Raw genomic sequence first — 27,239 nt, forward strand, 5'->3', positions numbered from 1 at the left:
CTCTCTCTCTTTAACCTACGTGGCAGGACAATGATCTTTGTCCCGGAAACTTTCATTTTCACTTCTGATCTTCCACTGATTTTCTGTTACTGAAAAACTGGAAAAGAAAATAGTTACTGACGCCGTTTAAGAGGTCGCATGCTCAGGCACCTGCTTAGTAAGAGAGAACCAATAGTACACACCCAGATTCTGGAAGTCTTTTAGTTCTCCTTTAAGTGGAAGACTGCTAACAGAGACTCCTCCTTAATTTTTAAAGAAACAACTTGCATTTAATTCGATTTCAAAACATTTAATCTACTGAAATTTCCTGTCAGTGAAAACAAGTAATCAGTGTAACCTCCAGTCTCCAGAGGTTGTGGGTGCTCCATTACTGGAGATGTTTAAGAAGAGATTGAACAGCCATTTGCCCAAAATGGTATCTCCTGCTGGAGCAGCGGGTTAGACTAGAGCCGCAGTTCTCAACCTGTGGGTCGCAACCCCTTTGGGGGTCGAACGACCCTTTCACAGGGGTTACCTAAGACCATCGCAAAACACCTATTTTCGATGGTCTTAGATACTGAGACATGGCTCCTCTATGGTTGGGGGTCACCACAACATGAGGAACTGTATTAAAGGGTTGCGGCATTGGAAAGGTTGAGAACCACTGGACTAGAGGACCTCCAGGGTCCCATCCAACTCTATTATTCTATGATCTACGTTGTATATTTTATTGGGACAAAATAATTTTCTCTTTTTAAAAAAAGGCAGAGGCTGTTACCTTTATATTCTTGAATAACCTTCAAAGCTCAAAATCTACCCTCCATAATTCCTGCTAAAGTGCCTGAATGTAATCAGTTTAGACACTCTAATCAGCAGCGGCATTCAACATTAGAAGTACAATAGTAATTGCCATCTTGTGGATCAATCTGTTAGAATTGTGGGTTCTGGCGGGAAGCAGGACCAAGGCCTTGAAGGACGCCAGGAGTTAAAAGCAAAGCACAGATGCTCAAGGTTGGGGGAGGTCCAGGGCAGAACCTGCATTAGGTCTCCCAGGGCCTTCCATGGGGCTCTACTTAATGACCACATTGAGGACAGGGATGGGGTGTGTTAAGTGAGGAGGTCACATGGATGCTTCACTTAATGCCCGTCATGATTTTTGATTGTAATGGCCAGGTTCCATTACAGATTGTCCTCAACTTGCAACAGTTCATTTAGTGACTGTTTGAAGGAACAACACCACTGAAAATAGCGACATGCCTGTTTTTCACTCTTATTGCATTTGCAGCATCCCCATGTTCAGAAAGCCTTTTTGTTCAGAGAAGGGGCACTAAAAATGGGGGAAGTTTTAGTCCTAACAAGTTAAAAGATCCTAAAAACAAAAGGAATTCAGTTGTAGAAATTTCTATAATCTATTCAGCTTCTTTTTAAATAAATTTTGTTGAAGACGACTGTGAGAATATTGCTTTAGGCCAGAGATGGGGAACGGTGGCCCCTTTACGGCTTATGGACTTCAACTCCCAGAATCCCTCAGCCAGCTGGAATCACTGGAGAAGTGACTAAAGTGGGAAAGATGGAGCGCCAAAGAAGAAGGGGAGGACAGAGAATGAGGGGGCTGGATGGAGTCACTGAAGCAGTCGGCATTAGCAGTAGGCTGGATGGAGTCACATATGGCGAACATTTTTGGCACCGAGTGCCTAAACTGGAATGTGTGTTAATGTGCCTGCATGCTGGAGCACCAGAAACCCAAAGACCAGCTGGCCAGTACAAACATGCCTGGTTTGGGGCCATTTTGGGGGAGTTTTCAGGCCATTTTTGGAATCATTTTCAGGCTGTTCATGGGCCATTTGTGGCCTGAAAATGGTCTAAAAACAACCTGAAAACGGCACAAAAATAACCTGAAAACAGCACGGAAAATGACCTGTTTGGGGTCATTTTCAGGCCATTTTCTGTTGCTCTGGTCAGAGATTGTAGTTTGTTGTGTTTTTTTGAAAGAACTCTTAACACCTAAGACAGGGCTAAGGAGATGATCAGGCGTATCCACTTGGACAGTACTAATCTATCTGGAGTGTAGAGCATTGTATCCAGACCAGACTTCTTTCTTAGTGACAGCACCATCCACTGATTCAGTTTTTGCCTGGAGAAAGATCATTACACCTGGCACAGTATGCCCATTAATGTTGAAATCAGCCTCCTCCAACCTGGAATCCTTCAGGCCTATTGGATTACATCTCCCATCTTTCCACACCAGTCTGAGCACACTGAAGTGTTGGGATAGTAGTTCAGCATATCTGCAAAACTTCAGAATGGAGAAGGATGCATGGTTGAAACTTCCTCCTGGACTGAATAAGGCTGAGCCTGAAATATGTAAGTACCTGGTTTGCCATGCAGGGATCCAGAAACCATCCCATATTTGGAAGTCCAGCACAGCTGATGTCCCATAATAGGGAGGCCTAACAGGCTGTATGACTTGGAATTGAGTAAAAAGTGGGGGAGGGATCTCGCACAATAGCATCTCTGTTGTTCTCACTTGTAGGTTATTGTGTGAGTTTCTGAACTCATAGGCAGAGAATTGCAGTGGGCACTCTTGTCTTCTAATGCATGGTTGGGGGAGATCTTCATGAAGGTGGTGTTCCAGAGGTGGTATTCAGCAGGTTCTGACCAGTTCTGGAGAACCGATAGTGGAAATTTTGAGTAGTTTGGAAAACTGGTAAATACCACCTCTGACTGGCCCTGGCCCCATCTATTCTCTGCCCCCCAAGTCCCAGCTGAACGGGGGGGGGGGGAATGGGGATTTTGCAGTAACCTTCCCCTGGAGCAGGGAGAGAATGGGAATTTTGCAGTAACCTTCCCCTGGAGCAGGGAGGGAATGGGGATTTTGCAGTAACCTTCCCCTGGAATACAGAAGGAATGGGGATTTTGCAATAACCTTCCCCTGGAATACAGAAGGAATGGGGATTTTGCAGTAACCTTCCCCTGGAATACAGAAGGAATTGGGATTTTGCAATAACCTTCCCCTGGAGTAGGGAGGGAATGGAGATTTTACACTATCCTTCCCCTGCCATGCCCACAAAGCCATGCCCACAGAACCAATAGTAAAAAAATTTGAATTCCACCACTGCAGTGGTCTCTCACCATGGCCAAAGTGATCATTGGACAACTCCTGAAGAAGCTGTAGGGATATGTGAACAAGAAGAACCAAACATGGTGCCACTTTTATTAGGTAGAACATTGAGAATATCACATGATTCAACAGCTTTCTTCATCAAGTTATGTGACACAATAACAACCACATGAGAAAGAGATGACAGTTTAGTCCAGGGAGGAGGAATTGACTGAAACGTTAATACAAATAATAGAAGGTGAGATGCGCAATTTATTTGCCTCATCCAAGGTAAGTTTTCTTGCTTATATTTTGCTTCTGTTAAAGGTAGCATACGTTAGAAGGCCCCAGGCTAGACAGTCCCTTGTCGTTTCACAGGTTCCAAATGCAAAGAATCCAGATTTGGTGTAATAGGAGCAGGGTTGCTCAAGGCAGTGGAGTGAGTAAACACTTTGGTATGTCCTAAAGACATGGCCTCTCTCAGAGGAGCCCTCATCACACAGGAGGCATTCCAGCAGCTGTCTCTTGATGGGCTTCCGAGTCAGCCTCCTAGTCTTCCTAGTAACTAACAGCTGGAACATGGACATTTATGGAGGTTTCATTTTAGAATAAAAGATAAACTGAAGCACGTTCCTAATCAACATTTTGTCTGAGGTCTCTCTGAAGTCTGATTCCAGGTTTGCTTGAGGTTCAAAGTACTGCTCCACCTTTATCCGAACAAAAACAAATAATCGGAGCTGTCGCTCAAACTCTGTTAACCTGCTCCCTGCTGCATCAGATGGTATCTTCCAATAGTACAGCAGGTGGTTTCCTTCTCTTCACCCCTCATTAACTGTCATCTAAGCCATAGGAACTGTCACGTTCAACATCTGTTGCATCCTTTCATGTGGCACATTTGTTACGTAGAATTTCTACCACAAAAGACTGAGAAAGTTATTTGGATAAGCAGCGAAACCTTTCAAACCCAAAAAGAAAATAAGTCCTGTTGCCATGTCTAAACTTCCAGGCAACTCTACTTGGATGATTGAGAATCTTCATTGACATATTCCACCATGAAACTATATAAGGGGATCTTCTGTAGTTAAGATTGTGGTTGCATTTGTTCACTTAACAAACATTTTTTCTTTAACATACATTCAGATCATGGTTTGGTTGCTTACAGATTTAGTATGCACATCCATACTTCCAGTTTTATGTAAGATGGTTATTTTTTTTCCTATCTGCTCTTCCATTCTTAATCTTCCACTGTTAATCAGAATAAGAACAAAACCTACAATCATCAAGTGGACATGGCTTGGAGGATTTCTATCCCAACCAGAGGATAGGACATTCAGAGCTTCCCTACAAATGATTACTTAGATTCTGTTTGAACTCCAAACCTCTCTTTGTGACTCCATTATTATCTTCAACATCACAAGGTTCCTCCTAATCTTCAACTTCTACTATAAGAAAAGCCCAATCCATTTAGTCTTATTGTCTGGGTGGCAGAGAACAAATTTTTGCCTTTTTCCCTGTGGACACTTTGTGGATAATGAAGGAATGATATCACCCACTCTATTAAAACTGATTTGGTTGACATGGAATCAACCTCAGTTTAAATTCAAAACAGCATTGTACTATCATCAATGGGATATCTTTATAAGTATATCTGTTCTACTAGCAATCCTAACTACTTTGAGGTTTTAGTTCCAAAGTCAGAACTGTCCAACAAAGAACAGAAATAAGGATCGAGAGATTTTTATATAGATCAGTTCATCCTTGTGGTCATCTTGAATATAAAACTTAAATTTGATCTAATTTTATTTTGAAATAGTTTTGATTTTATTCTTTATGGTTTTTTAATTGTTTTTATCAGGTGGGTTCAAAATCCCGGTGCTATCGGTTTACTAGTGGTTGTGCACGCGATGCTTCTGCACATGTGCAAAAGCATCCGGGCGAGTGGACAGAGCTGCCCACTGCGGTCACTACCAGTTTGGCCAATCTGGGCCAAACCGGGAACAACTCACCTCTGGTTTTTATGGTATACACTGTTGTGAGTCATTTTCTGAGTCCAAAGATATGGAAACATAATAAATAAATATTAACCCCATTGCACAGAATGTAGATAATATATATTTGTGTGTGTGAGAGAGAATAAGGATCAATCTCATCAATCAATTTCAGGATTAAGATATCTTCAGTGAACATTGTAAATGTAATATACTAGCTTGGTTCAATGTGGTTTAGTGGATTTCAGAAACTAGGGTTTAGAGAGAAAGTTTGGTTCAAAGTTACCCAGCCAGCTATGTGTCAGGACGGAGCAGAACTTGTATCTTAGAGTACTTTGGAGCATGTACCTAACAAAGAACTACATATTTTTTCCTCAGCTGAGAGATGCAAGAGATTCAAAGCTCCTCCAGGCTTCAAGCCAACTCCTATTAATTCCCAGAGTTGGGAATTTCCTAAATTCAGGAATCACCTGCTCTGTGGAAAAGTGAGATGAATGCAGTAAAATATTGCTCCCTCCTAAACAATAGCTCTCAGAGGGAATGGAGGAACTGTTTTTGCCATAATGATTTGTTAAATCAACACACAGGCTATAAATCATAATCTTGGCTGGCCAAGGACATTAAAGTAGGGCTAAGATTCAAATACATTTCAATAGGTCCCATTAACGTAAAGGCTTTCAAGGTATTGGATAGGAAATAAAAATGGCAACAAAAAGAGAAATATGAGCTATTTGTTGAATTTTGGATAAAATGAAATTGCATTCATTTCAATTTCAAAGAAAAGGTCTTTTTTTAAAAAAAAAGGTAATGTTTTTCAGAACAATAGTTTGGTATCCTAAATAGTCCACACATATCAATAGAACAGGGAGTCCAACTCGATTTCATTGAGGGCCGCATCAGGGATGGGTTTGACCTTGGGGGCTGGGGTGGGCGTGGCCAGCTCAATGTCACTCGTATCAGGGTGCCTGTGGTGGTCGGAGTGTTCTGCTAGTGAAAATGGGCTCCTGAACTCCGTTTCGGCTACGATGGCCTCCTGCAACCCTCTGCTAGCAAAAATGGAGCTCGAGAGGGTTGCCCATAGTCCTCCCGAGCTCCGTTTTCATTGGCAGAGGCACTGCAGGCTGGCCCTTCACTGTTTTCAGGCCCGCTCTGTGGGGAAGATCTAAACACCCTGCAGACCAGATCCAGCCTGAGCCTTCAGTTTGACACCCCTGCACTAGAATTTAGAATTAATTTTTTCCAGAAATGGGATTCTCACTTTTTCGTTTAGTGTATTTTATTTATTTATGTGTTACATTTATTTGTTGTCTATCTCACTCGGGGGCTATTCTATGTGGCCCCAGGTTAGAGATTTGAAAACTCCTCCCCACCACATCTTTAGAGATCTATAGAACTCCAGTGAGAGTTCTAGTCCTGCTCTAGGGACAGAATCAGCTGGATGATTTTAAACCAGACACACCCTCTCAACCCTAGGAGTGACACAATGACAAGTCACTTGTTAAATCTTGCCAAGAAAACTGCAGTGATTTGTCCAGGCAATCATAGAAGCCAATACACAGATACACAAAGATTTCCCTTGAATATCAGGAGTGGGGAATAATAATATTTAACCATGCAAAAGATATTTAGCAATGGGGCAGGTAGACTCTGCTTAATTGCAGACTGAATGTTCAAAGTTTTGGGATGCTATTAAATGCATTTCTGCTGTGGTCAGAGATTTAGCCAGATGATCTGCATTTTTCAACCTCTACATTTTATGATTCTTTGAATGAAATGGGGAGATTAACAAGGCCAAAAAGACAGTAAGGAAAAACAATACAGCAAATGTACAGTTTTTAAAAATAATTTTCAACTGGTCAGAACAAAATGAGGGTTTGGATCCTAAAAATAAAAACAAATCCTTAGGAGGTAATCATGCTGCACTCATCCATTCCCTTGAATCCCTTATGTGGGATGAGTATCCCACATAAGGATACTGGGGGATGCATTCAGACCTCATTTCAAGTCTGTCTTGCAAAAGGTTATAGCAGCATTTTAAAAAAAGAAATCTAACACCTAAGACAGTGCCAAGGAGATGATCAAGCATATCCACTTGGACAGTACTAATCTATCTGGCGTGTAGGGGACTATATCCAGACCAAACTTCTTTCTTAGTGACAGCACAATCCACTGATTCAGTTTTTGCCTGGAGAAAGATCATTACACCTGGGACAGTATGCCTATTAATGTTGAAATCAGCCTCCTCCAACCTGGAATCGTTCAGGCCAATTGGATTACCTCTCCCATCATTCCACACCAGTCTGAGCACACTGAAGTGTTGGGATAGTAGTTCAGCATATCCGCAAAACTTCAGAATGGAGAAAGATGCATGGTTGAACCTTTCTCCTGGACCGAATAAGGCTGAGCCTGAAACGTGCAAGTACCTGGTTTGCCATGCAGGTATCCAGAAACCATCCCATATTTGGAAGTCCAGCACAGCTGATGGCCCATAATAGGGAGCCTTCATAGGTTGTATGATAACAACTTGTACACTTGAAATTGAATAAAAAGTGGGGGAGGGATCTCGCACAAAATCATCTCTGTTGTTCTCACTTGTAGGTTATTGTGTGAGTTTCTGGCTGAAGTCAGAGGCAGAGAATTGCAGTGGGCATTCTTGTCTTCTAATGCATGGTTGGGGGAGATCTTCATGAAGGAGGTGTTCCAGACATGGTATTCAGCAGGTTCTGACCAGTTCTGGAAAACTGATAGTAGTAGTAGTTGGTAAATACCACCTCTGACTGCCCCCAACCCGCATCTATTCTCTGCCTCCCAAGTCCAAGCTGAACAGGAGGAAATGGGGATTTTGCAGTAATTTTCCCCTGGAGTAGGGAGGGAATGGAGATTTTACAGTATCCTTCCCCTGCCATGCCCACCAAGCCATGCCCACAGAACCAATAGTAAACAATTTTGAATTCCACCACTGCGGTGGTCTCTCACCATGGCCAAGTTGATCATTGGACAACTCCTGAAGAAGCTGTAGGGATATGTGAACAAGAAGAACCAAACATGGTGCCTCCTTTACTAGGTAGAATACTGAGAGCATCACAACATGATCCGACACCCTTCTGCATCAAGTTATGTGACACAATAACAGCCACATGAGAAAGAACTGACAGTTTAGTCCAGGGAGGAGGAATTGACTGAAACGTTAACACAAATAAGAGGAAGTGAGATGCCCAGTTTATTTGCCTCATCCAAGATAAGTTTTGTTGCTTATATTTGGCTTCTGTTAAAGGTAGCATACGTTAGAAGGCCCCAGGCTAGACAGTCCCTTGTCGTTTCACAGGTTCCAAATGCAAAGAATCCAGATTTGGTGTAATAGGAGCAGGGTTTCTCAAGGCAGTGGAGTGAGTAAACACTTTGGTATGTCCTAAAGACATGGCCTCTCTCAGAGGAGCCCTCATCACACAGGAGGCATTCCAGCAGCTGTCTCTTGATGGGCTTCCGAGTCACAACACGACTAAGGTGGAATAAACAAGTACATGCGAATGAATAAGGAGGTTGAGGAAAATAATCCTGAACTCCCACCTCCTTCATTAAACTTTAAAATTAAAATTGACTAAAATCCTTCATTAAACACGTTAATTATTGATAACAAAGCCAAAATAATTGCTCCTCAGAAATCACCACATGGATATTTGATATAATTGGATTCCCAATATGTCACCTTCCATTGTGAATTCTTTTTCTCAGTATGAAATATTTCAGAGCAGCAATGCTTCACGTCACCTGCAGCTCACCCTGATCTGCTGGAAAAGCTCAACTGCTTCCCTTCAGCCTTGAAAGAAAGAAGTGATCAGAGAAACAAAGAAGGTAAGAAAGAGAATGGGTGGACCGACCTATTCAGACTCCACTCCCTGATGGCTGCACCCCTACTCTGAACATGAAACTCAGCACAGTCCTTCTATCCCATTACTGCAACCTTGTGTAGCTTGGCATCTTCTTGACCTCTTCAACTGCAACTTCCATTATGCCTGACCAAAATCTATTCTCCAGGATAAATTCCATGTTATTAAAAGGGGGGAAAACAGTTCAACAGTTCACAAATGCGCGCTTGACAAAAGCGCGCCGACAAAACCACGGGGACAAAAGTGCGAGTTCAAAATTGCGCCAAAGAATGAGGACAGAAGTGCACCGACAACAGTGCGCCGACAACAGCGTGCTCTTAACCTAACCCTAAACGTAACCCTAAACCTAACCTAACCCTAAACCTAACTCTGAACCTAACCCTAAACCGAACCCTGAATCTAACCCTGAACCTGATCCTAAAGGTAACCCTAAAAGTAACCCTAAATCTAACCCTGAACCTAACCCTGAACATAACCCTAAACCTAACCCTGAACCTAACCCTAAACCTTACCTTAACCGTAATGGCGCTTTTGTCGGCGCGCCTTTGTGGCCGTGCTATCAACGTTACGGTTTTATCGACGTGGTTTTGTCGGTGCGCTGTTGTCGGGCGCGCTTTTGTCGGGTCACGGAAAAAACTAGTTTAAATTAGTGATAATGTTTTAAGAGGAATGCAGCCCAGAGTCACATTGTTTTGAATTGGATAGACTTATAGCTCGTAAATAAGTAAGCAAGCAAACAAACAAGCTGTCCTAAGCTGGTTGAAGCTTATTATTCAAGAAAACATTTTTAGAAAAAAGAAAGTCAAAAAAGCAGGTTTTTTGTGGTATTGAATTCACGCATTGCTCTAACCGGTGGGTTCTTTTAATCATAGTTGCTTGAACAAGCCACAATGGCTAAAATAGATTCACAGAAAGCACTATACTATAAAACTTCAGTTAGCAACCACAGTATCTGGGTTCACATGGAACGTTAAGCTATAAGGGGATTTTCTTATAGTTACTATGCAGCATATGATGCTAAATACTATTTTTGATTATGTGGCAAGAAGGGGTTATGTAACACATAACTTCTGATAAAAACAGTGTGGAGCTTTTACTGTGATTTAACCTTTTTAAAAATTTATTATTAAATAATACATTAACAATAATAATATGTCCCTTGATAAGTTATATATTAAGAAATGAAATTAGTATATCCAGGAGTTGATGTGTAGATAAGTAAAGCAGAGAAGTCTAACCCCTAATCATTTGTCTGTAAGATGAATTTTGAAACCTTTTCTTTAACTTTTATAATCAATTCAATTTTATCATGAGAGGGAGGGGCATCTTAGATTTGCCAAAGAAATAATAATAAAGACTGAACTATTTTTATCTGTTTAAAAATTTGACTGGTATTTCCTGTTTAAAATCTTTCACTACTTTACAAGAGTTTACAATTGTAATTAAAGAAACTATAGTTAAAACAAGTCTAAAACCGCCCATTAAAACAATAATGTACAACAAAAGTGGCAATTTTTATAAATGTATAAATTTAATGTAAATGTATAATTAAATTAAATTTATTCTATAATTTTTTCTATTTTTTCTGAATTTTTAAAATAATAGCATTCTATAAACAATATGTATTAATACCTTTTCAAATCGTTTAAAAATGTGCATATATACAAAAAAGCATAATAGCCAATTAAAAATAAAAATCTTAAAAGGAACCTTTTAATAAAACATCTCTAGTTTTACTACAATACAAACGTCATGTTATGCTGCCCAATCCACACCCCATCAAACTGGGATTAAGAGTAAAAGGAACGTAAACTATGATTGTCCAATACTGCTGCATCCAGCAGAGTTTTCCTAAGCAGGGGATGGAACACCATCTCTTTAAAAATTCTATTATTTTTAAAATAATAAAAGCATTTATTGTTGCTTGGATCGATTATATATCCCCTCCTGGAAGACATTATCCAACCAGGGAAACAGCGATCTAATATACAGTTGGCTACACCCATAGCACTGAAAACCTTATCCACTTCCTTAGATTTAACCAGAGGTGGGTTTCTGCCGGTTCAGCCCGGATCGGGCGAACCAGTAGTGGCGCTGGCAGGAGACTCTGCACACCCACCCAGGGGAATGAGCAAACCAGTAGTAAAAAAAATGGAAACCCATCACTGCATTTAACGGGTTCAAACTCTTCTCACATAACTACACTAATCCCAGTCCAAGGATTTTGCGCAGCTGAAGTCTAACTCAGAGTGAATTCAAACTATAATTCAAACAATTTTATCCAAAGGATGGCTAGAATAGTCTTCACTTTGGTCTTGTAGATGTTTGTAGGTTCTTCCTTTTCTGGAAAGGTGCCACCTGGGCTTTCAATATACTCACATCTGCCATCCCTGAGCAAAAGCAGTGAGTGGAATGGGTAGAGTTGATTTCAGAGACCTTTGATATCAGCTGTGTGGTTGAGCCAAGATAGGAATTTTTTGAAGTATTACTTTGTCACAAGAAAAGTAGCAAAACATAATTATTTTCCAACTGTTATTGCATCTGCAGAGAGCTTACTTTGAAGGAGTTCATAATGGTTATAACTCATGGTGATGATGTTACGTTTCCTCAAGATCAGAGAAATCTTGGACTTGGAAGAGAAAGAACAATCAACTCATTTAAGCTTTGGAACATATTTCAAGTCATATCACAATAATCTAAGTATAGTAAGTCAGTCAACTGCTCCAATTGTCTTTCAAAAAGAGCATTCCATGCTGTTGTAAGACTAAGAACCATGGAACTAATATTATAAGAAACAAATTCAAATAAACTATTGCTGTTAGATACATTCAACATTTAATTGCAAAAGGAAAAGATTGGTGTACTTAAGCTTCCTTTTCTATATGTCTTAAGAAACAAAGTCATGGATGATAATAAAACCCAGTGAATATTTTTGTTAAAATAGCAGTATTGTGACACAAAATCTCCTCCTTTTCAACATGTGGATAGTGTCATAATGAACATATAAAAGGGGCAGGACTTATGTCATGTTAATGTGATGTTTTTATCAGATGGATCGGTTAGAGCATCATTGCCAACTTCACAGAATAGATCATCAAACAATTTTTCATTATCCTCAATCTATCAGTTTATTAGCTTTAAAATGGCACCTTCAGTATGTCTCATACAAACAGAATAACGTGGCCATCACACAGGAATTGATATATTTTAAAAGAGTTTCTGCCTTTTAATATAGATGGTATCTACCACATCACCAAGTTCAGAATCGAACGGACATAGTTTGGGGAACTTTTATGCCTTCTTTCAAAAGATAACAGGCTGCAGTCTTCTACGATTTTTGATCCATTATAGTTATATACTTCCTTCCTTTCCCTGTGCAGACAGACATGGATAGTTAAATCATAATAAACCTAGAGCAATGTGGGAGCAGGCTGGATGCCACTCAAGAGGTAATCTGAATAGTCACATAGCCTCCTGATCTAGAATAAATGACCATCACTAATAGTTATATGCTGATTGTGGGCTGTTTAGCTATTAAAAGCATCAAAAGGGGGCTCAAATATTCTAGAGATCTCCCAAAGACCTCTTAGAGGTCCACCAATTCAGAATTATTTGCCAGCCTATGTTGAAAAATAAAACAATATAAAAATCCCATCAAACACCTGTGAGAAGCATTAGGTAGCAAAGGTATCAATTTTAATTTTCAATAGGATAAATATTTATAAATATAACCCACATAAACAAAAGCACTTTTAAGGTTCTCCATGATTTTTAAAAGCAGGAAGGAATGCTGAGACCAAACAAATTTAACACTGATGTGGGTCACAGATATCAACAGCCTGTATAAGCAGATACAGCAAAAGACTTGCTTTCCCTCAATAATGTCTATGATGGAGTCACTCAGAGGCCACTACAGAGCTCTTTTCTTTATAAAGCTAACACTGCTTACACTACAGTTTTCCTCTTTCCATTGTTATTATTAGATAACAATGGAAAGAATTTTGGATCCATTATAACAATTGGGAGATAATTGCATATTCAGTTGTTGGAAAATAGTCACTGGTCTGGATACTCTTTCAATCAATAGAGTATTTATATATGTATGCAACTTACCTGTTTGTGTTCAGTGTTAAGCTTTTTTCCTCAGTAGATGTTGAATGTTTAACTTCACATCGCAATTCTTTTGGATTTAAGTATATTTTACTAACAAAATAACATAAGTGATCTCCAATCTCAATATTCCTGGGATTGATATTTTCAGATATTTGTCTCCAGTCTTGGTACCCTCTGACTTGTATATCATGAGGTGCAAATTGTGATATAGAAATTTCAAGGAGGATATATTGATGATCTTGGCTCGCCTTTATTTCAGTCAAAACAGGCCGTTTGACTAAATGAGAAGGGGGGGGGAATGGAATAGACATAACTATGTAAATAATATGTTTCCAGACCTTAATGTCAGGCCTGCAGCTGTCTTTTCTTTTGGATCTTTGGCCTACCACACTTTCTATTATTCTACTATGTATTTTCTATTGTGGGAAAATGGGACGGGAGATTGTAAGGAGTGAGATGCTATGTAGCCATAAGAAAATTCAGCTCTCTTAATAAATTGGAACTTTGAGCAATACTTTGCCTTGGACTCTGATTTACTTTTGGATGCTATTTGAAACCCAGACACTTGATTTATTATGAATAATGCAAAAACAATGTTTAATACAAGAAAACACTGTAAGTTTTGATCCTCTGAAGTCTTGCATAATGGAACTATTGCATGACACCACTACAGAAGGCAAATTGCACAATTTTTACCAACTACAAGGTAAAGACACTTTCTCCACCATTTGCAACAAAACCCAATGACTGGAAATCATGTCTACAACCTTTTCTATGACTGACCCTTTAAGCAGGACATAACAAACCTTTTCGTCATTGTTTTTGTTGATTCCTCAATTTTTATTTTACTGAAAACATTAAAATACAAACTCCAAAAGAAAGAAAAAATACAAAAGCAAAATAAAGCTAAACAAGACCACACCCAAAAAGTACAAAAAGACAAAGGAAACCTATATATCTTGTTGTGGCTTATTCTACAGTTTTCTTGTGTGTTTCTAGCACTTGGTTGAAATCCAATAACAGCATTACATATGATATATAGGCATCAGCAGTGAAAGGAAAATGTGTGTATGTGTTGTGATGTGCAATTAAAGTATGAAAGGAGAGGGGTTGTGTTGTGTCATCATGCTTCATAATTGTGGTTGGAAATGGATGTCTATGCATCTTATTGGTAAAATAGATAATCTTAATCCATAAATATTTCCCACATGCAATGCAAAGCCAGAGTTGTCCAGGCAGCATGGTCAAAGAAGAAACTGAGATGATGAAGAGCACCTCTGCTCCCAGAGTTGTCACATCTGGGCTGTGGCTTAATTCCTGTTATCCATAGCAAAAAGGACACAACAAGAGACACAACAGTGCTACAGACAGGGAGATTTTCTTTGAAGTAACATTGCAGGTGTAGCTGATAGGAAATAGGGATATGCCACTCTCCTCACCTGTTAAATTCTATTACTTTTAATAAAGCCTGAAAAGGATAAACAGAACCCAACTTCATCAATTAACATCAGAAGGCAACTAAATAATTGCTTTAAAAATGGTACATACCTAGAAATTTTAAATACACTTCTCTTGTAATAGGCTTTGTCAATGTTGCATGGTACACCCTGAAACAAATAGCCTTATCACAAACTGAAGCAGTAGCTCTTAGTTTAAACATGGAAGTTAATTTGTAATAACCATAAGAGGTCATGTCTAACTCTTCTCTGACGGAATTGTTTGTTGGTGAATTATCTCCCAGGAGACACTGAGTAGAAATTTCATTAGGATAGAAATTCTTGACATCACAAGTTAAATTTACACTTTGTCCATAATCTTCATCACTTGGTTCAATAACAATATTTGAAAGTTTGGGAAAATCTATAAATGTGACAAGACAGAGAAATCAACATTAGACAAGGAATCACTGTTAAATGCAAACAATACCCTAATATACAGAGCATCAAATGAGTTAACGTTATATTGTTACCACAAGAAAGGAGGAGTCATTGTTCAATGACAACTTGTGCTGTTACAGTAGATTAACAGCACTATTTCACATAGAGCAGTGCTCATACATGAAATCAGCCCTCAATTGATTTAGGCAAGTAGCAATTATTTCTCTTTCCCTGCTTCTTGTGTACATGTGTTAGTCATGCAGTGAGATACCAGTGCTTTTCACTATTTGGTTTGTTTGCACACGTTAATCCATAACATGTTACTGTATTCTGATGTGAACTTAGAAGTGAAATGTATGTAACAATACCATAAAGTTTATCTATCTATCTATCTATCTATCTATCTATCTATCTATCTATCTATCTATCTATCATCTATCTATCTATCTATCTATCTATCTATCTATCTATCTATCTATCTATCTATCTATCTGACAACTAGTTCCTATTTATGACAGTCACAGAGACAAGGATGATGTGACCACATTTTGTGACCTTCTGACAAGTAAAGTTAATAGGGAATCCAGATAACCAGGTTACTACCTTAGCAACTGTCTATGGAGATTCTCAATTATCCAGGTCATGGTTGTCCCAAAGGTGCATTTTTCAAGAGGCAACTGGACTTTCTGGCTTTTCTTTGAAGACTTTAACCCCTCTTTCAAACCAGCGATCCCCTCTGTCCATGCATTTATGAAGTGGTTGTTTGTTGTACAAGTGGTTGTTGTTTTACATTGGGAAACAAAACAAACACTTCATAAATGCATGGCACATCATAGGAGAACAAAGACATCAGGATTAGAATCAGCAGTCCATCTGCATTTAAAAGACACAGGCCATTCTTTTGAAGACAACAAAGTCCATATTTTGGACAGAGAGGATCACCGGTTTGAAAGAGGGGTCAAAGAGGCAATCTATGTCGAAACTGAACAGCCCTATCTCAACAGAGGGGAAGGGATACGGCATCATCTATCTCCTATCTACAACAGAGGCCTTTCAACAGTTCCAAGAGGGCTCCACACCCATTTCCACCACTCAGGTGACTCTGATGAAAGAGATAAACCTCCAGGTGACCTCAACAATCCGCTAAAAGAATGCAAATGACCAGCTGTCTGCAAGGAGTATAAATCCTTCCATTTCCCAGCATCCAGTCAGAGGGGAAGAAGCTTCTTGGATGAGAACTGAAATGTCTTCAAAGACAAACCAGAAAGTCCAGTTGCCTCTTGAAGAAAGCACCTTTGGGACTACTTTAAACACTGCAATGATTCACTTAACAACTGTGGCAAGAAAAGTAGTAGTATGGGGAAAATCTTGTTTAGTATATCTCTCACTTAGCAAGATAAATTTTGGGCTCAATGGTGGTTGTAAGTTGAGGACCATGACCTGGATCATGGTCACCTTTCAGCATGACTTTATATCCCTTTCGTACAATTTTCTTGCAATGATTTATTTCAACAAAGAATTCCAATTCATGGTCTTCTGCGCTGGGTGTAAAGGTTATTTCACTCGCCCTGGAGTACAGCTTTGACATTCTGTCCAACTGTGGCTCCCCTGTTTTAACTTCAGCACCCAAGAGCTCTTCAAAGCCCTTTCTCCAATAAATGTCACACTCAGATGGATGGTATTCTGTCAGTAAGCAACTCAATGTGATGGGTTTCCCACACTTAGGACAGGGGGCTTACATTCAATTTTGTCAACTTTGGGGGCCACAACTGTAAATAAAGCACAACAGCAAATAACAAAGGATTCAGTACAAAGTTATAAAGTCAAACCATAAACTTCTCTTCCCACATGACTATTTAGGTTACACAACTAAGTGCCAAAATCATCATCCAAACACAATAAAATGCCAAAGGTATATAAATTACAAATCTGATGAAAAATGAAGTAGAAAATGGCCTCAATGATAAAGTAATACAAATGAAGATTTCTAAGTTCGTGTGGAAATAGATTTTCAGTTGCTCATGTAATATTCCATTTATGTACTAAAAAAAAGATGTAATCTGAAAATAGATGCAATAGATGCAATTAATCCTGTAATCCGCAAATAGATGCAACTGAAGCTATTAGCATATATTTCCCCATTTTGCACATCCAACTTCCAGCTATTTGGCAGTGGCAAGTGTTACATGAAGCCACATCATAAGCCATCAAAGAGTAACCTACTCAGCAATATCCCTTTCTGCTTCAGAAGAATATTGCATGAAAGAACTTAGTTGATTTCAGATACCAAAGTCAAACCCTGGCCTGACAGCATATATGTCTTCCCCTTCTATTACCAGGTTGGTCCTTGTAATGGTTCAGGATTCCACTATGGGTCTTTCAGAGATTTAACATCTGCCCAATTGTATAGGAAGGAGGGAGGGATTCTGTCATCTCCTAAACATCAATAGTTGTATTTATTATACACATATAGTAAGTGGGGTCTTATTCTGAGATGTATGGAATATTATTCTGAGAAAATAAATTTTAATTGAATTCACACCTTGTGGCAACATGGAAAGAGAAGAATTAAAAGAGGGAACACCAAGAGAAAAAGTACGGGATCATGACTATTAATAAATTACATCAGAGGAACAGGATTATTATTATTATTATTTTTGCAAAAAGGAGCTGCACTTTATTGGAACTACTCTGCATCTTAGCCCTTAAGAGTGAAACATGCAATGTACAATGTAGATAATGAAAAATTGTACTTTTTCTGCTCCACTTACCCACAGGGTTCATCCGCCATACAGATTCTTTATATGCTTGTGGTCCTTGAAGCTTAGCTCTGCAGACAAACCTCTTTCCAGAATCTTCCACTTGGGGGCAATAGTGGATCTTGCTGATGCAAAAGTAAAGCCCATCAGTACCTTTTGTGGGTGGAGTTGAAAGGGAACTGTCTACAATTCCATCATTGTTATTCCAAAAGACTTCAAGGGTTTGCGGAAAATACGAATGAATTTTGCAACTAAGAGTGAGCGGTTCATTTGATCTTGGCATATTTGTGGAACAACAGACTTCATAAAGCACTGGTAAGGCTAGGAAGAAAACCAAAAAGATTTCAATTCAAGCAGCAAAAATGTGATGTGCAGAGATAAGCCCAGATAATAGTGAAGAGCCTTCAAAGCCACCCCATGAGTCTCCCAAAGCTTTAATGACATCTCTTACCATTTTTCCTTCCCCTTGTATCCATAGCTATTTATTTACACATAGCAAGGGAGGACCAAGCCAAACTCATTTGCTAAGGAACTCTGATTGTAGAAAAATCACTGTCAATTGAAATGTCAAAAGTGTCTTGTTTGGATACATCATCTCTGACCAACAAATTGTTTTTTTATGGTGCCAAATAGAAGGATAAATTAGTGTCCTAGTTTCTATTTGCGTTTGGCTGTCATTATATACTTAAAAGGGTTAAACCTCCTCCTTTGGGACTATCCATGCTAAATAACCACAGTGTTGTTTCCACTAGAAAGTTCTATTCTTCTCTACACAAATATGGGTAGATAGATAATGTAATTTTTGTATGTGTGTCATTTGAGCTTCTCTCTCTTTACTTTTGTCTGCCTTTTACCCTGTTTTGCCAAAGAGTTAACTATTTTTAGTCTTGGCAGATGTTTCACAAATATGGATTGTAGTCTAAGATATCTGCTGGGACCATGGCTGGACCAAAATTAGCTAAGCCTCCTCTATTTTCATAAACTTAGCAGTTCTCTTGTAAACCATAAAATAACTTTAAAATTTCAACATCATTTAGTACCCTGCCATAATCCTCACTTACCTATGACTTTAAATGATTTTGTTTTAGTACACGATCCATGCTGAAAGCCCTCATGTTTAATTTCTAATAAAAGTTGAAATTCCTCCAGCTTCTGTACGTCTGGATTCATGCAGATTTTCCACTGGAAGTCATAATAGTTTTTTGGTTTTGATTCAACTATGGATAAGCTTTAAACATATCCTCCAAGTTCCCAAGGAGAGGAGAATTTTCAGCATCTTCTGTAGGTTCTTCAACTGATGTCGTAGACCAAGAGGCTATTTTCTGTTTTGTTTTCTGAGGTTCAGTCACTAAGAAGAGATCTACCTGCAAAGGCTTGGGTCGAAAGTGTGAAATCAAGCATTGCAACTGTGTTTCTTCCAAATGCTTCAGTTCCCCACTTCCAATCATTTCCACAGATGGTGGATCTATTAAAAACAGGGGGAAATGGAAACCCTGTTGCTTGAAACGTTGCAGCAATATTTTAGGATTATTATTTCAACATTGTACAAAGCATTCTATTCTTAAAAACAGTTATATGCGTATCTACTCAGTGAATTTCACTGCTGTGTGATGGGCATTTCTTAGATTGGCAAAAAAAAAAAATATGCAGGGATATTCTGCCCTGCTCCAAACCCTGTTCTGGCTCATGAAGGTGATAAAAGACTGATAGACATTTATGGGGAGAGAAATTAAGAAATCTGATTGTTGGGTTCTCTGGCTTTATTTTCACTTTCAACAAGAATAGACATCCATCCATCACTCTCTTTAACATGGGATGGAGGGATCAGAGAGGAGGTGAGTTCACATGAATGGCCAGACCAGCAAGTTTACTCATCTGCCAAATAATTTTGTACTTGTGTTCTGCACAGGTACTAGAGTTTTGTTCCAGCTGATAATTGGATTTCTTTTAGTTTAGTTTCTTTAGCTTCTTCAGTTTAACGCTGTTCTGGAAAACGATGTCTAAAAAGATTATATGAGAAATCCTTATTTAGTGATTGCCCAGTTTAGTGATCATTTACGGTTACAATGCTAATAAGAAAACAATGTAACCAGTTCTTGCATATATGACCTTCACAGGTCTATAAAGCAAAAGGAAGGATGAAGTAAGATCATAAATACTATTTTACTTAGCGAGTGCTTCACTTAATGGCTGAGTTTCCAGACCCAATTGTGATCACTAAATGAGGATTGCCTGTAATTTGATAGGTGCAACATAATTGCTTATATTTAATCTATTTTCCATTTTTCCCGGTTGGTCTTTCCTTCTGCGTGGCTGTTCTCTGAGAGTTTTCCAGTAATGATATTTTAAAATTAATTTTCACAAATATAAACTTTGGCTGCAATTTTATATACAAATTTTGGTATTGATAGAACATATTTAGAATGACTTACATTTCTTTAAAAAGACAATGTACAGCAGCAATCCAACTAGAAGAAAAGAAATCAGAAAACATAAAACCAGCCCAATTGTTAATGGAGTAGTCGAATAAGGTTCTGTAGAAAGACAATAAAAAAATAAATTATGTTATTTCTGATATATTCAAAATATTTATTGCTCTTGGTGCTTTTGATAAGTAAGCATTTACATGTAATTACAAAATAAGAAACAAACAATGCTGATACAGGGTATTCTGCCATAAGCAAAACATTAAGTCAGGGGTGTCAAACTCAGGGCCCGAGGGCCGGATCCAGCCTGCGGGGTGCTTAGATCTGGCCCGCGGGACTGCCTGGAAACAATGAAGGACCGGCCCACAGTGCCTCTGCCAGCAAAAATGGACGACCGCCACAGGCCGGGCCCCCAAGCTCCATTTTCGCTGGCAGAGGGTTGCAGGAGGCCATCACAGCTGAAAATGGAGTTTGGGAGCCCATTTTCACTGGCAAAGTGCTCGGACCACCACAGGTGCCCCTGATATGAGTGATGTTGAGTTGGCCACACCCACCCCAGCCCCCCGAGGTAAACACAACTCTGAAGTGACCCTCAATGATTTCAAGTTTGACACCCTTGCAAGTTATGAGAAGCAAGAGAGCTATTAAATTTTTCATAGTGAGTACCTGTTACTGTTAAAGTTACATTGTAGACTGGATATCTGGCAAATGACTTATGCTGCACAATACAAGTATAGACGTTTCCTTGGTCTTGTGAAGATGGTTGAACTCTCAGTATACTGGTGGTGTTGTAAGTGCTATCACCATTTTTCACAGATGTTCCCATGCAAATGTCCTCTGCAAGTATATCTTTATCTGACGTGTGCTTAGAATGCTTTTGCCAAAGAATGACAATGGAATCAGGATAGAATTTATTCACTCTACATTTCAGTGTCTTTACATTTCCGTTTTCAATTTCAAGTTCCTTGGGAGACAGTTGGACAGTTGGTTCAACTATATTGCATTTGAATAAAAATGGAATTGGTTATTGATTTTTCTACATATGTTGTATTTTATTTTGCCTTTCAGCCTCCCAAACAGTATTTGTACTTAACATTCAATTGAAATAACACCTAAAGGAAAAAGAAAAAAACACTACAGATTTTCCAAAGAAAGAAAGAGAGAGAGAGAGAGAGGGGGGGGGGGGGAGAAGGAAAGAAGGAAGGAAGGAAAGGCAAAGTATGAATCAGTGTAAGCATGTTGTAGAAACAAGATTGTTTTGAAAGGATAGAACAATACAGAGAGACATAATTAATGCCATAGGTATAAATTAATTTTAGCCATATTACTTTTTTTTAATTTTCATTAATTTACAATAATTTCTTTTGCATGTTATTTTTTTTCTTTTCTGTACTTTGCAAAGTGTTACTATCCCCAAGGAGAGCAGCACGAGGATATATAGGTATTCTAGGGAGAGTCTGCTGAGAAAAGGTGATTTTTTTAAAAAGTAGCAGCTAGCAGGAAAAACACTATAATGAGTATAGAAGTCTTGAAAGACAGAGGGAAGAGCAATAATCAAATAAATGAGACTGGAGCCCAGGGCAAGAAAGTGGTTTGTGAAAAGGCTTTGAACAGCCTCCTCTCCCCTAATTCATATGAAATATTAAATAGGAGGAATGGAAGAAATTCATAATCTGCAAATCTTGTTAATAAAAGTAGCTTTGGGCCTCAAAGTGTCCATTTCTAAATCTAGTCTATGTCAGCCCTGGAAGCCATCTTTTCTGTTGGAGATTCAGGGCTGCCACATTTAGTGCCTGGGAAAATTGGAGGGGGAATTGCATGGAGTGGTGAAGGATTAACCATAACAACGTTTCTTTCTCTGTGCATTTGGCCTGCATCTGGTTGGAAGTGACTGGGGGTTGTCTCCAGTTGGAATGGTAAATTGATTGGACCTGTGGATGCAGAAGATATATCTTTAACTTTATTTTGGGTGGGGAAACTGGAACTCTGATTCATTGTTACACCATTCAAACCCCACCAAATATTTTTAATTGTTGTGTTGTTTTTCATGTGCCATTATACCTAACTCTTTAGGTAGATAATAGCAGAACAGTGACAGACAAGACCAACCAGGGCCCAATGAAGATGGAAGAAGATATGCCTAGATTACCTTAAAACAGCTAATAAATATCTTTGATTCTCGCTGATCGCCCAACCTTGCCAACAAGATAGCAGGTAACAAAGGCTCATCTTAACGTGTACATCCCTTGCACCTTTCAGCTTGAAGAAAAAATCTGTAAGGCTAAGAACAACCTACATGTGTCTCATTCTTTGGCTAAAGGCAATATCATGGAGGTATGACATAGAAAATATATTTGTTTAATTCACCATAGGCATTGTCTGACTGCAACTAATTAGTTGCCCTAATAACAAAAGTTTAAAAAAAATCTTTATATTGTCGTTAAATAAAATGAGAAACGTGAACTAGAATGGACAAGGTTGATTCTTGGCAATTGTCGGGTAATATCCCATTTTCTTGGCAAGCTTTCAGAAGTGGTTTGCCATTGCTTCCTTCCTAGGGCTGAGAGTGACTGGTCCATCTGGCTTTGTGCCTAAAGCAGGACTAGAAGTCACAGTCTCCCAGTTTCTTGGCTGATGCTTTAACCATTACATCACAGGGATTCTTGAGACAATATAAAATGAAGAGATGGGGAAGGACTTTCTTTTGTTTTCTACCTCCCTGTTTTCAGGGTTCCCCTTTCTTACAAGGATCTAGTTGGAGGGGGCCTTCTTCATAAGAAGAAGAGATTTGGAATACAATCTTATACAACTGGTATTCATCTTAATACAGTTTAAGAATTCTAAAAGAATAAGTTTGCTCTCTGGGATGGCATCCTCAAATGTCACTTACCAACTAGAACTAAAATTGTGGCTCCTTCAGCTCTAACAGAGGTATCAATCACGACACATATATATTTGCCCTCTTCATTAAACTGTGAAATTTGTGGAAGGAAAAGGGAAGCATCTCCATTTTTTAATTGAATTGTATCCAGTCTTGAACCATTTCTATTTGAAGAATGTTTTCCAGCAACAACTGAATAAAGTTTCCTTCAGGTGTCTCCAAATACCAGATGAACATTGTTTTTTTGATATCTAATTCTTACACTGAAGTGTCACATTTGTAACCAAGATTGCTGTCTTCTGAGCTGGCATGCTTACTTTCAAGGCTTCTTCACAAAAAAATGGGGAAGAAATGGATTGCAGATTATTTTGATTAATTACCCTTCTTCTTCCCTCCTTTTTTCCCCTCCCGTTCTCACATTTCATAAGGAGCATTGCAAAATAGCAGTGGTGGAATGGCAAGAGACAAAGCAATTGGAAGTCATAAATACTAAGTGGAACATTGACTACTTTTGGAGTAAGCCAGAACTTGGCAAGAGTTACACAATACAGATAACACAATTGTGACTACATATTTACAAGCAAATTACTACAATGGATAGTTTTTTCTTAGCTAATTACAGTTCCGTTGTGATCCAGCTAGAATATTTCAATAAGGTGTCAATTGCCATCATGCAGTACGACAATAAAGAGACATACAAACTCTAATCCTGAGCACCCAGTTCAGGCTTAATAGAATGTCTGAATGAAGCCCCTGTGGAAAATTAGAGTGCAAGACGGAACAACTTACTAAATTTAAATCAATAATCAGCATTTCATTTGCAGTTTGTGAATCTTATAGTAGTCATTTGACTAATCCTTCCTCCAATATAGTGTCCCTTATAAAAGGTAAATTAATTTTAATTTTACTATGAATGAATGAATGTGTTATCAAAACTAAAGGAAAGATCAAGGTACTGCTTGTATTCTAAGGCTGGGTTTTATTAAATGATGAGCATATCAGATTAAAATTATATTTAGATGAACATAACAGAAGATATTGTAAATCACGGTAGGCCAGGCTATTGTTAGTTTAAACAAGGAATTAATATAACAGCTCAATAGGAACAGGATTAGCGAGTTGAAGTGTTTTCAAAGTCATAAACAGATCCAGAGAACGGAATTTAACGAATAAACGGGCTCGTTCCTGTGAGGAACCAGTTATTGTTTACCTTTGCTCTGGGAGAGAAACGCCCCGCCCAGAGCAAAGGTAGAGCTAAAGTGCTGTCGAGCGCATTTATTGGAGGAGGGAGGTGGCTCTACCCTCAGAGACCGATCTCTGACCAGCTGCCTTGCGCGGTCGGCCTCGCTCCTCCTCAAAGGAGACGTGTGTGTGTGTGTGTGTGTGTGTGTGTGTGTGTGTGTGTTGTATTTGTGCTGATAAATAAATAAAGGGAGACTAGTATAGATCTATTTCAAGCTATTTAGCTCTCATCAGCTAGCCATACCCTTACTGGGATTCGAACCTGTGCAGTATTGCATCTTAAGCAAATGTGTTAACCATTAAGCCACAGAGTTCGACTCCTTATCAGCTAAGCTATATATATATATATATATATATATATACATACATACATACATACACACACACACACACACACACACAATCACACACACATATACTACAGACATACAGACACATAAACATAGACACACACACCCAAGTCTCAACATTTCTAACCCTCGACAACATTTGCCCTTGTGGGGCCCTCGCCTCACTGTCACTCAAAACAGCAGCAAGAACATAGCAAAGCACTTACACCATCCTCGCCCTGCCACCTGCATCCCGGCCACCGTGAATGTATACCAGGCGTATATATGTGTATAAATTTGTGTATGTGTGTGTGACTGCAATATATAGTAAGCTATATATTTGTAATGCCAGTGGCTCCACCCAATGGAAAGGCAAATGGGATAGTGATTTTCTTTCAGTGAAAACAAGTAATCACTGTGAAAACAAGTAATCACTACCTCCAGAAGTTGTGGAGATTTTTAAGAAGAGCTTGAATGTCTAGAATGGTATCTCCTGCTGAAGCAGGAGGTTGGACTAGAAGGCCTCCAAGATCCCATACTCTGTTATTCTATGATCTACATTCTATGTTTTACTGGGTCAGAATAGATTTCTTTTTTTAAAAAAAAGGGCAGAGGCTAACCTTCAAAGCTCAAAATCTACCCTCTCCATAATTCCTGCTAAAGTGCCTGAATGTAATCGATTTAGACACTGTAATCAGTAGCAGCATTCAACATCAGAAGTACAATACTAATTGCCATCTTGTGGATCAATCTGTTAAAAGCTCATTTGCAGATTCTACCTTGACATTATTTTGCAAGACGGTCAAAATAAAACTTTTTCATAGAACCTTTAAGGTGGAGCCTAACACTAATCAGTGTTTTATTGAAACATTTTCTGTCTGTACTTTTGTCACATTTGGTTTTGATTTGCTTGTAATCCACCATGAATTGTTCTGATTTGACAGCACCTACAAATTGCTGCTTTGTTGCGTGTCTTTGTAACTGCTGAGGCCAAGGAATTCTGAAAGTGGATTGTCTGTCTATTTTGTGCAGAATATCCTCTTTTGCTCAGCAAATGATGCCAGGGATTATGGGTTGTGGAAAAAAGGGCAAGCAAAAGTCAATTTTAAAATTGGGCCTTTTCTTCCAGCAACACAGTCATGTTCCTCACCTGTTACATATGGGAGGAGGGATAGTACCATAATCATCTGTGTTTCTTACCTGAATAGGGTTTCCATCGTGAATCTATCCTTTACCCCAAAACTCCCATGTTGAATAAAAGCTGGAACAGAATGGAATAGGCCAGATTCGGCCTTCTTACAATAGAATTAACACCAGAAGTACTGCAGAGGGTTAAAGATCCATAGCAGTAGTATTTAATAATTTTCTTTTCAAAATTATACTTAGTTGTGAATGCTGCGGAATACGTTTTCATTGAGGATATCTCTGTACTTTGCTCCATTCAGCTTTCCCTTAACCCTGACCATCTCCCACTCCCTGATGTTTAAAAACACCCTCACAACATGCTGCCGCCACCACCACATTTCACTGTTGGGATTATATTGGACAGGTGATGAACGCTGCCTAATTTCTTCCAGACTTAATGTTTTGAATTGAGGCCAAACAGTTCAATCTCAGTTTCATCAGACCAGAGAATCTTGTTCCTCACAATCTGAAAGACCTTCAAGTGTTTCTTTGCGAACTCCAAGTGGGCTTTCATGTGTTTTACACTGAGGATAGGCTTCTAGCCATTCTGCCATAAAGCCAAGATCGGTGGAGGGCTGCAATGATGGTTATCCTTCTAGAACACTGTCCCATTCCCATCTCCACACAGGATTTCTAGAGTTCAGTCAGTGACCATTGGGTTCTTGGTCACCTTTGTTACTAAGGCCCTTCTCCCCTGTTGCTCAGTTTGACCAAGCAACCAGCTCTTGAAAAAGTCCTGGTTGTGCCAAATATCTTCCATTTGAGAATTATGGAGGCCACTGTGCTGTTAGGAACCTTTGGTGCAACAGAAATTTTATTGCAGCCTTCCCCAGATCTGTGCTTTGCAATAATCCTATCTCTGAGTTCTGCAGGCAGTTCTTTTGACCTCATGGCTTTCACTCTGCTACAGTATGCATTGTCAGCTGTGAGGCCTTCTATAGAGAAGTGTGTGCCTTTCCAAACCATGTCCAATCAATTTAATTTACCACAGCTCAACTCCAATCAAGGTATAGAAACATGTCAACAACTATAAAAAAAAACTGGAAGGGATCTGAACTAAATTTCAAGTGTTGTTGCAAAGTCTGAATACTTATACCAATGTGATATTTTAGGTTTTTCTTTTTAATAAATTTACAGACATTGCTAAAATTCTGTTTTCACTTTGTCATTATGGAGTACTGGGTGTAGACAAATGAGAAAAAATGAATCTCAACAACTGTAGAATCAGGCTGCAGCATAACAAAATTGACAAAAGTGAAGGAGGTCTGAATACTTTCTGAATGCACTGTACAGGTTTTTAATTTCATCCAATGTTAAAACACCACTTATGACAATATTTCAAAGGAAGGAGCTGTAGAAATTTTAAAAAATAGATAATACACTATGTGCTGAGTTAACATGCCAAGATTTTTAAAAATCTTATTTATGACCTCTATATGCTTTTGATATTTTTTTTTCATTCCACAGCTACTG

At 38.9% G+C, this 27,239-nt stretch overlaps 2 protein-coding genes and 1 gene segment (V, D, J or C); 1 reads left to right on the top strand and 2 right to left on the bottom strand.

The window, feature by feature from the left end:
* Positions 1-27,239, top strand: part of KCNJ11 (potassium inwardly rectifying channel subfamily J member 11) — a 159,906-nt gene that overhangs the window by 74,781 nt on the left and 57,886 nt on the right. The window lies entirely within an intron of this gene.
* The window catches only part of LOC148049584 (uncharacterized), a 114,038-nt gene that overhangs the window by 63,362 nt on the left and 23,437 nt on the right, over positions 1-27,239 (bottom strand). The window contains exons 3-4 of the mRNA XM_087717246.1: positions 20,796-21,122; positions 20,136-20,237 (exon numbers count right to left, since the gene is read on the bottom strand). Of these exons, the coding sequence (XP_087573372.1) occupies positions 20,136-20,237; positions 20,796-21,122 (429 nt within the window). The remainder of the gene's footprint in view (positions 1-20,135; positions 20,238-20,795; positions 21,123-27,239) is intronic.
* On the bottom strand, positions 16-18,873 carry LOC148049586 (Ig heavy chain C region, secreted form-like). The segment is given in 5 exon segments: positions 16-89; positions 14,616-14,927; positions 16,400-16,713; positions 17,716-18,024; positions 18,765-18,873. Coding segments are annotated over 5 exon segments (1,118 nt in total).

Source organism: Thamnophis sirtalis, unplaced genomic scaffold, assembly GCF_051295495.1.
Source record: "Thamnophis sirtalis isolate CommonGarterSnake01/CBP01778 unplaced genomic scaffold, rThaSir2_p1.2 scaffold_1, whole genome shotgun sequence".
Lineage (NCBI taxonomy): Eukaryota > Metazoa > Chordata > Lepidosauria > Squamata > Natricidae > Thamnophis > Thamnophis sirtalis.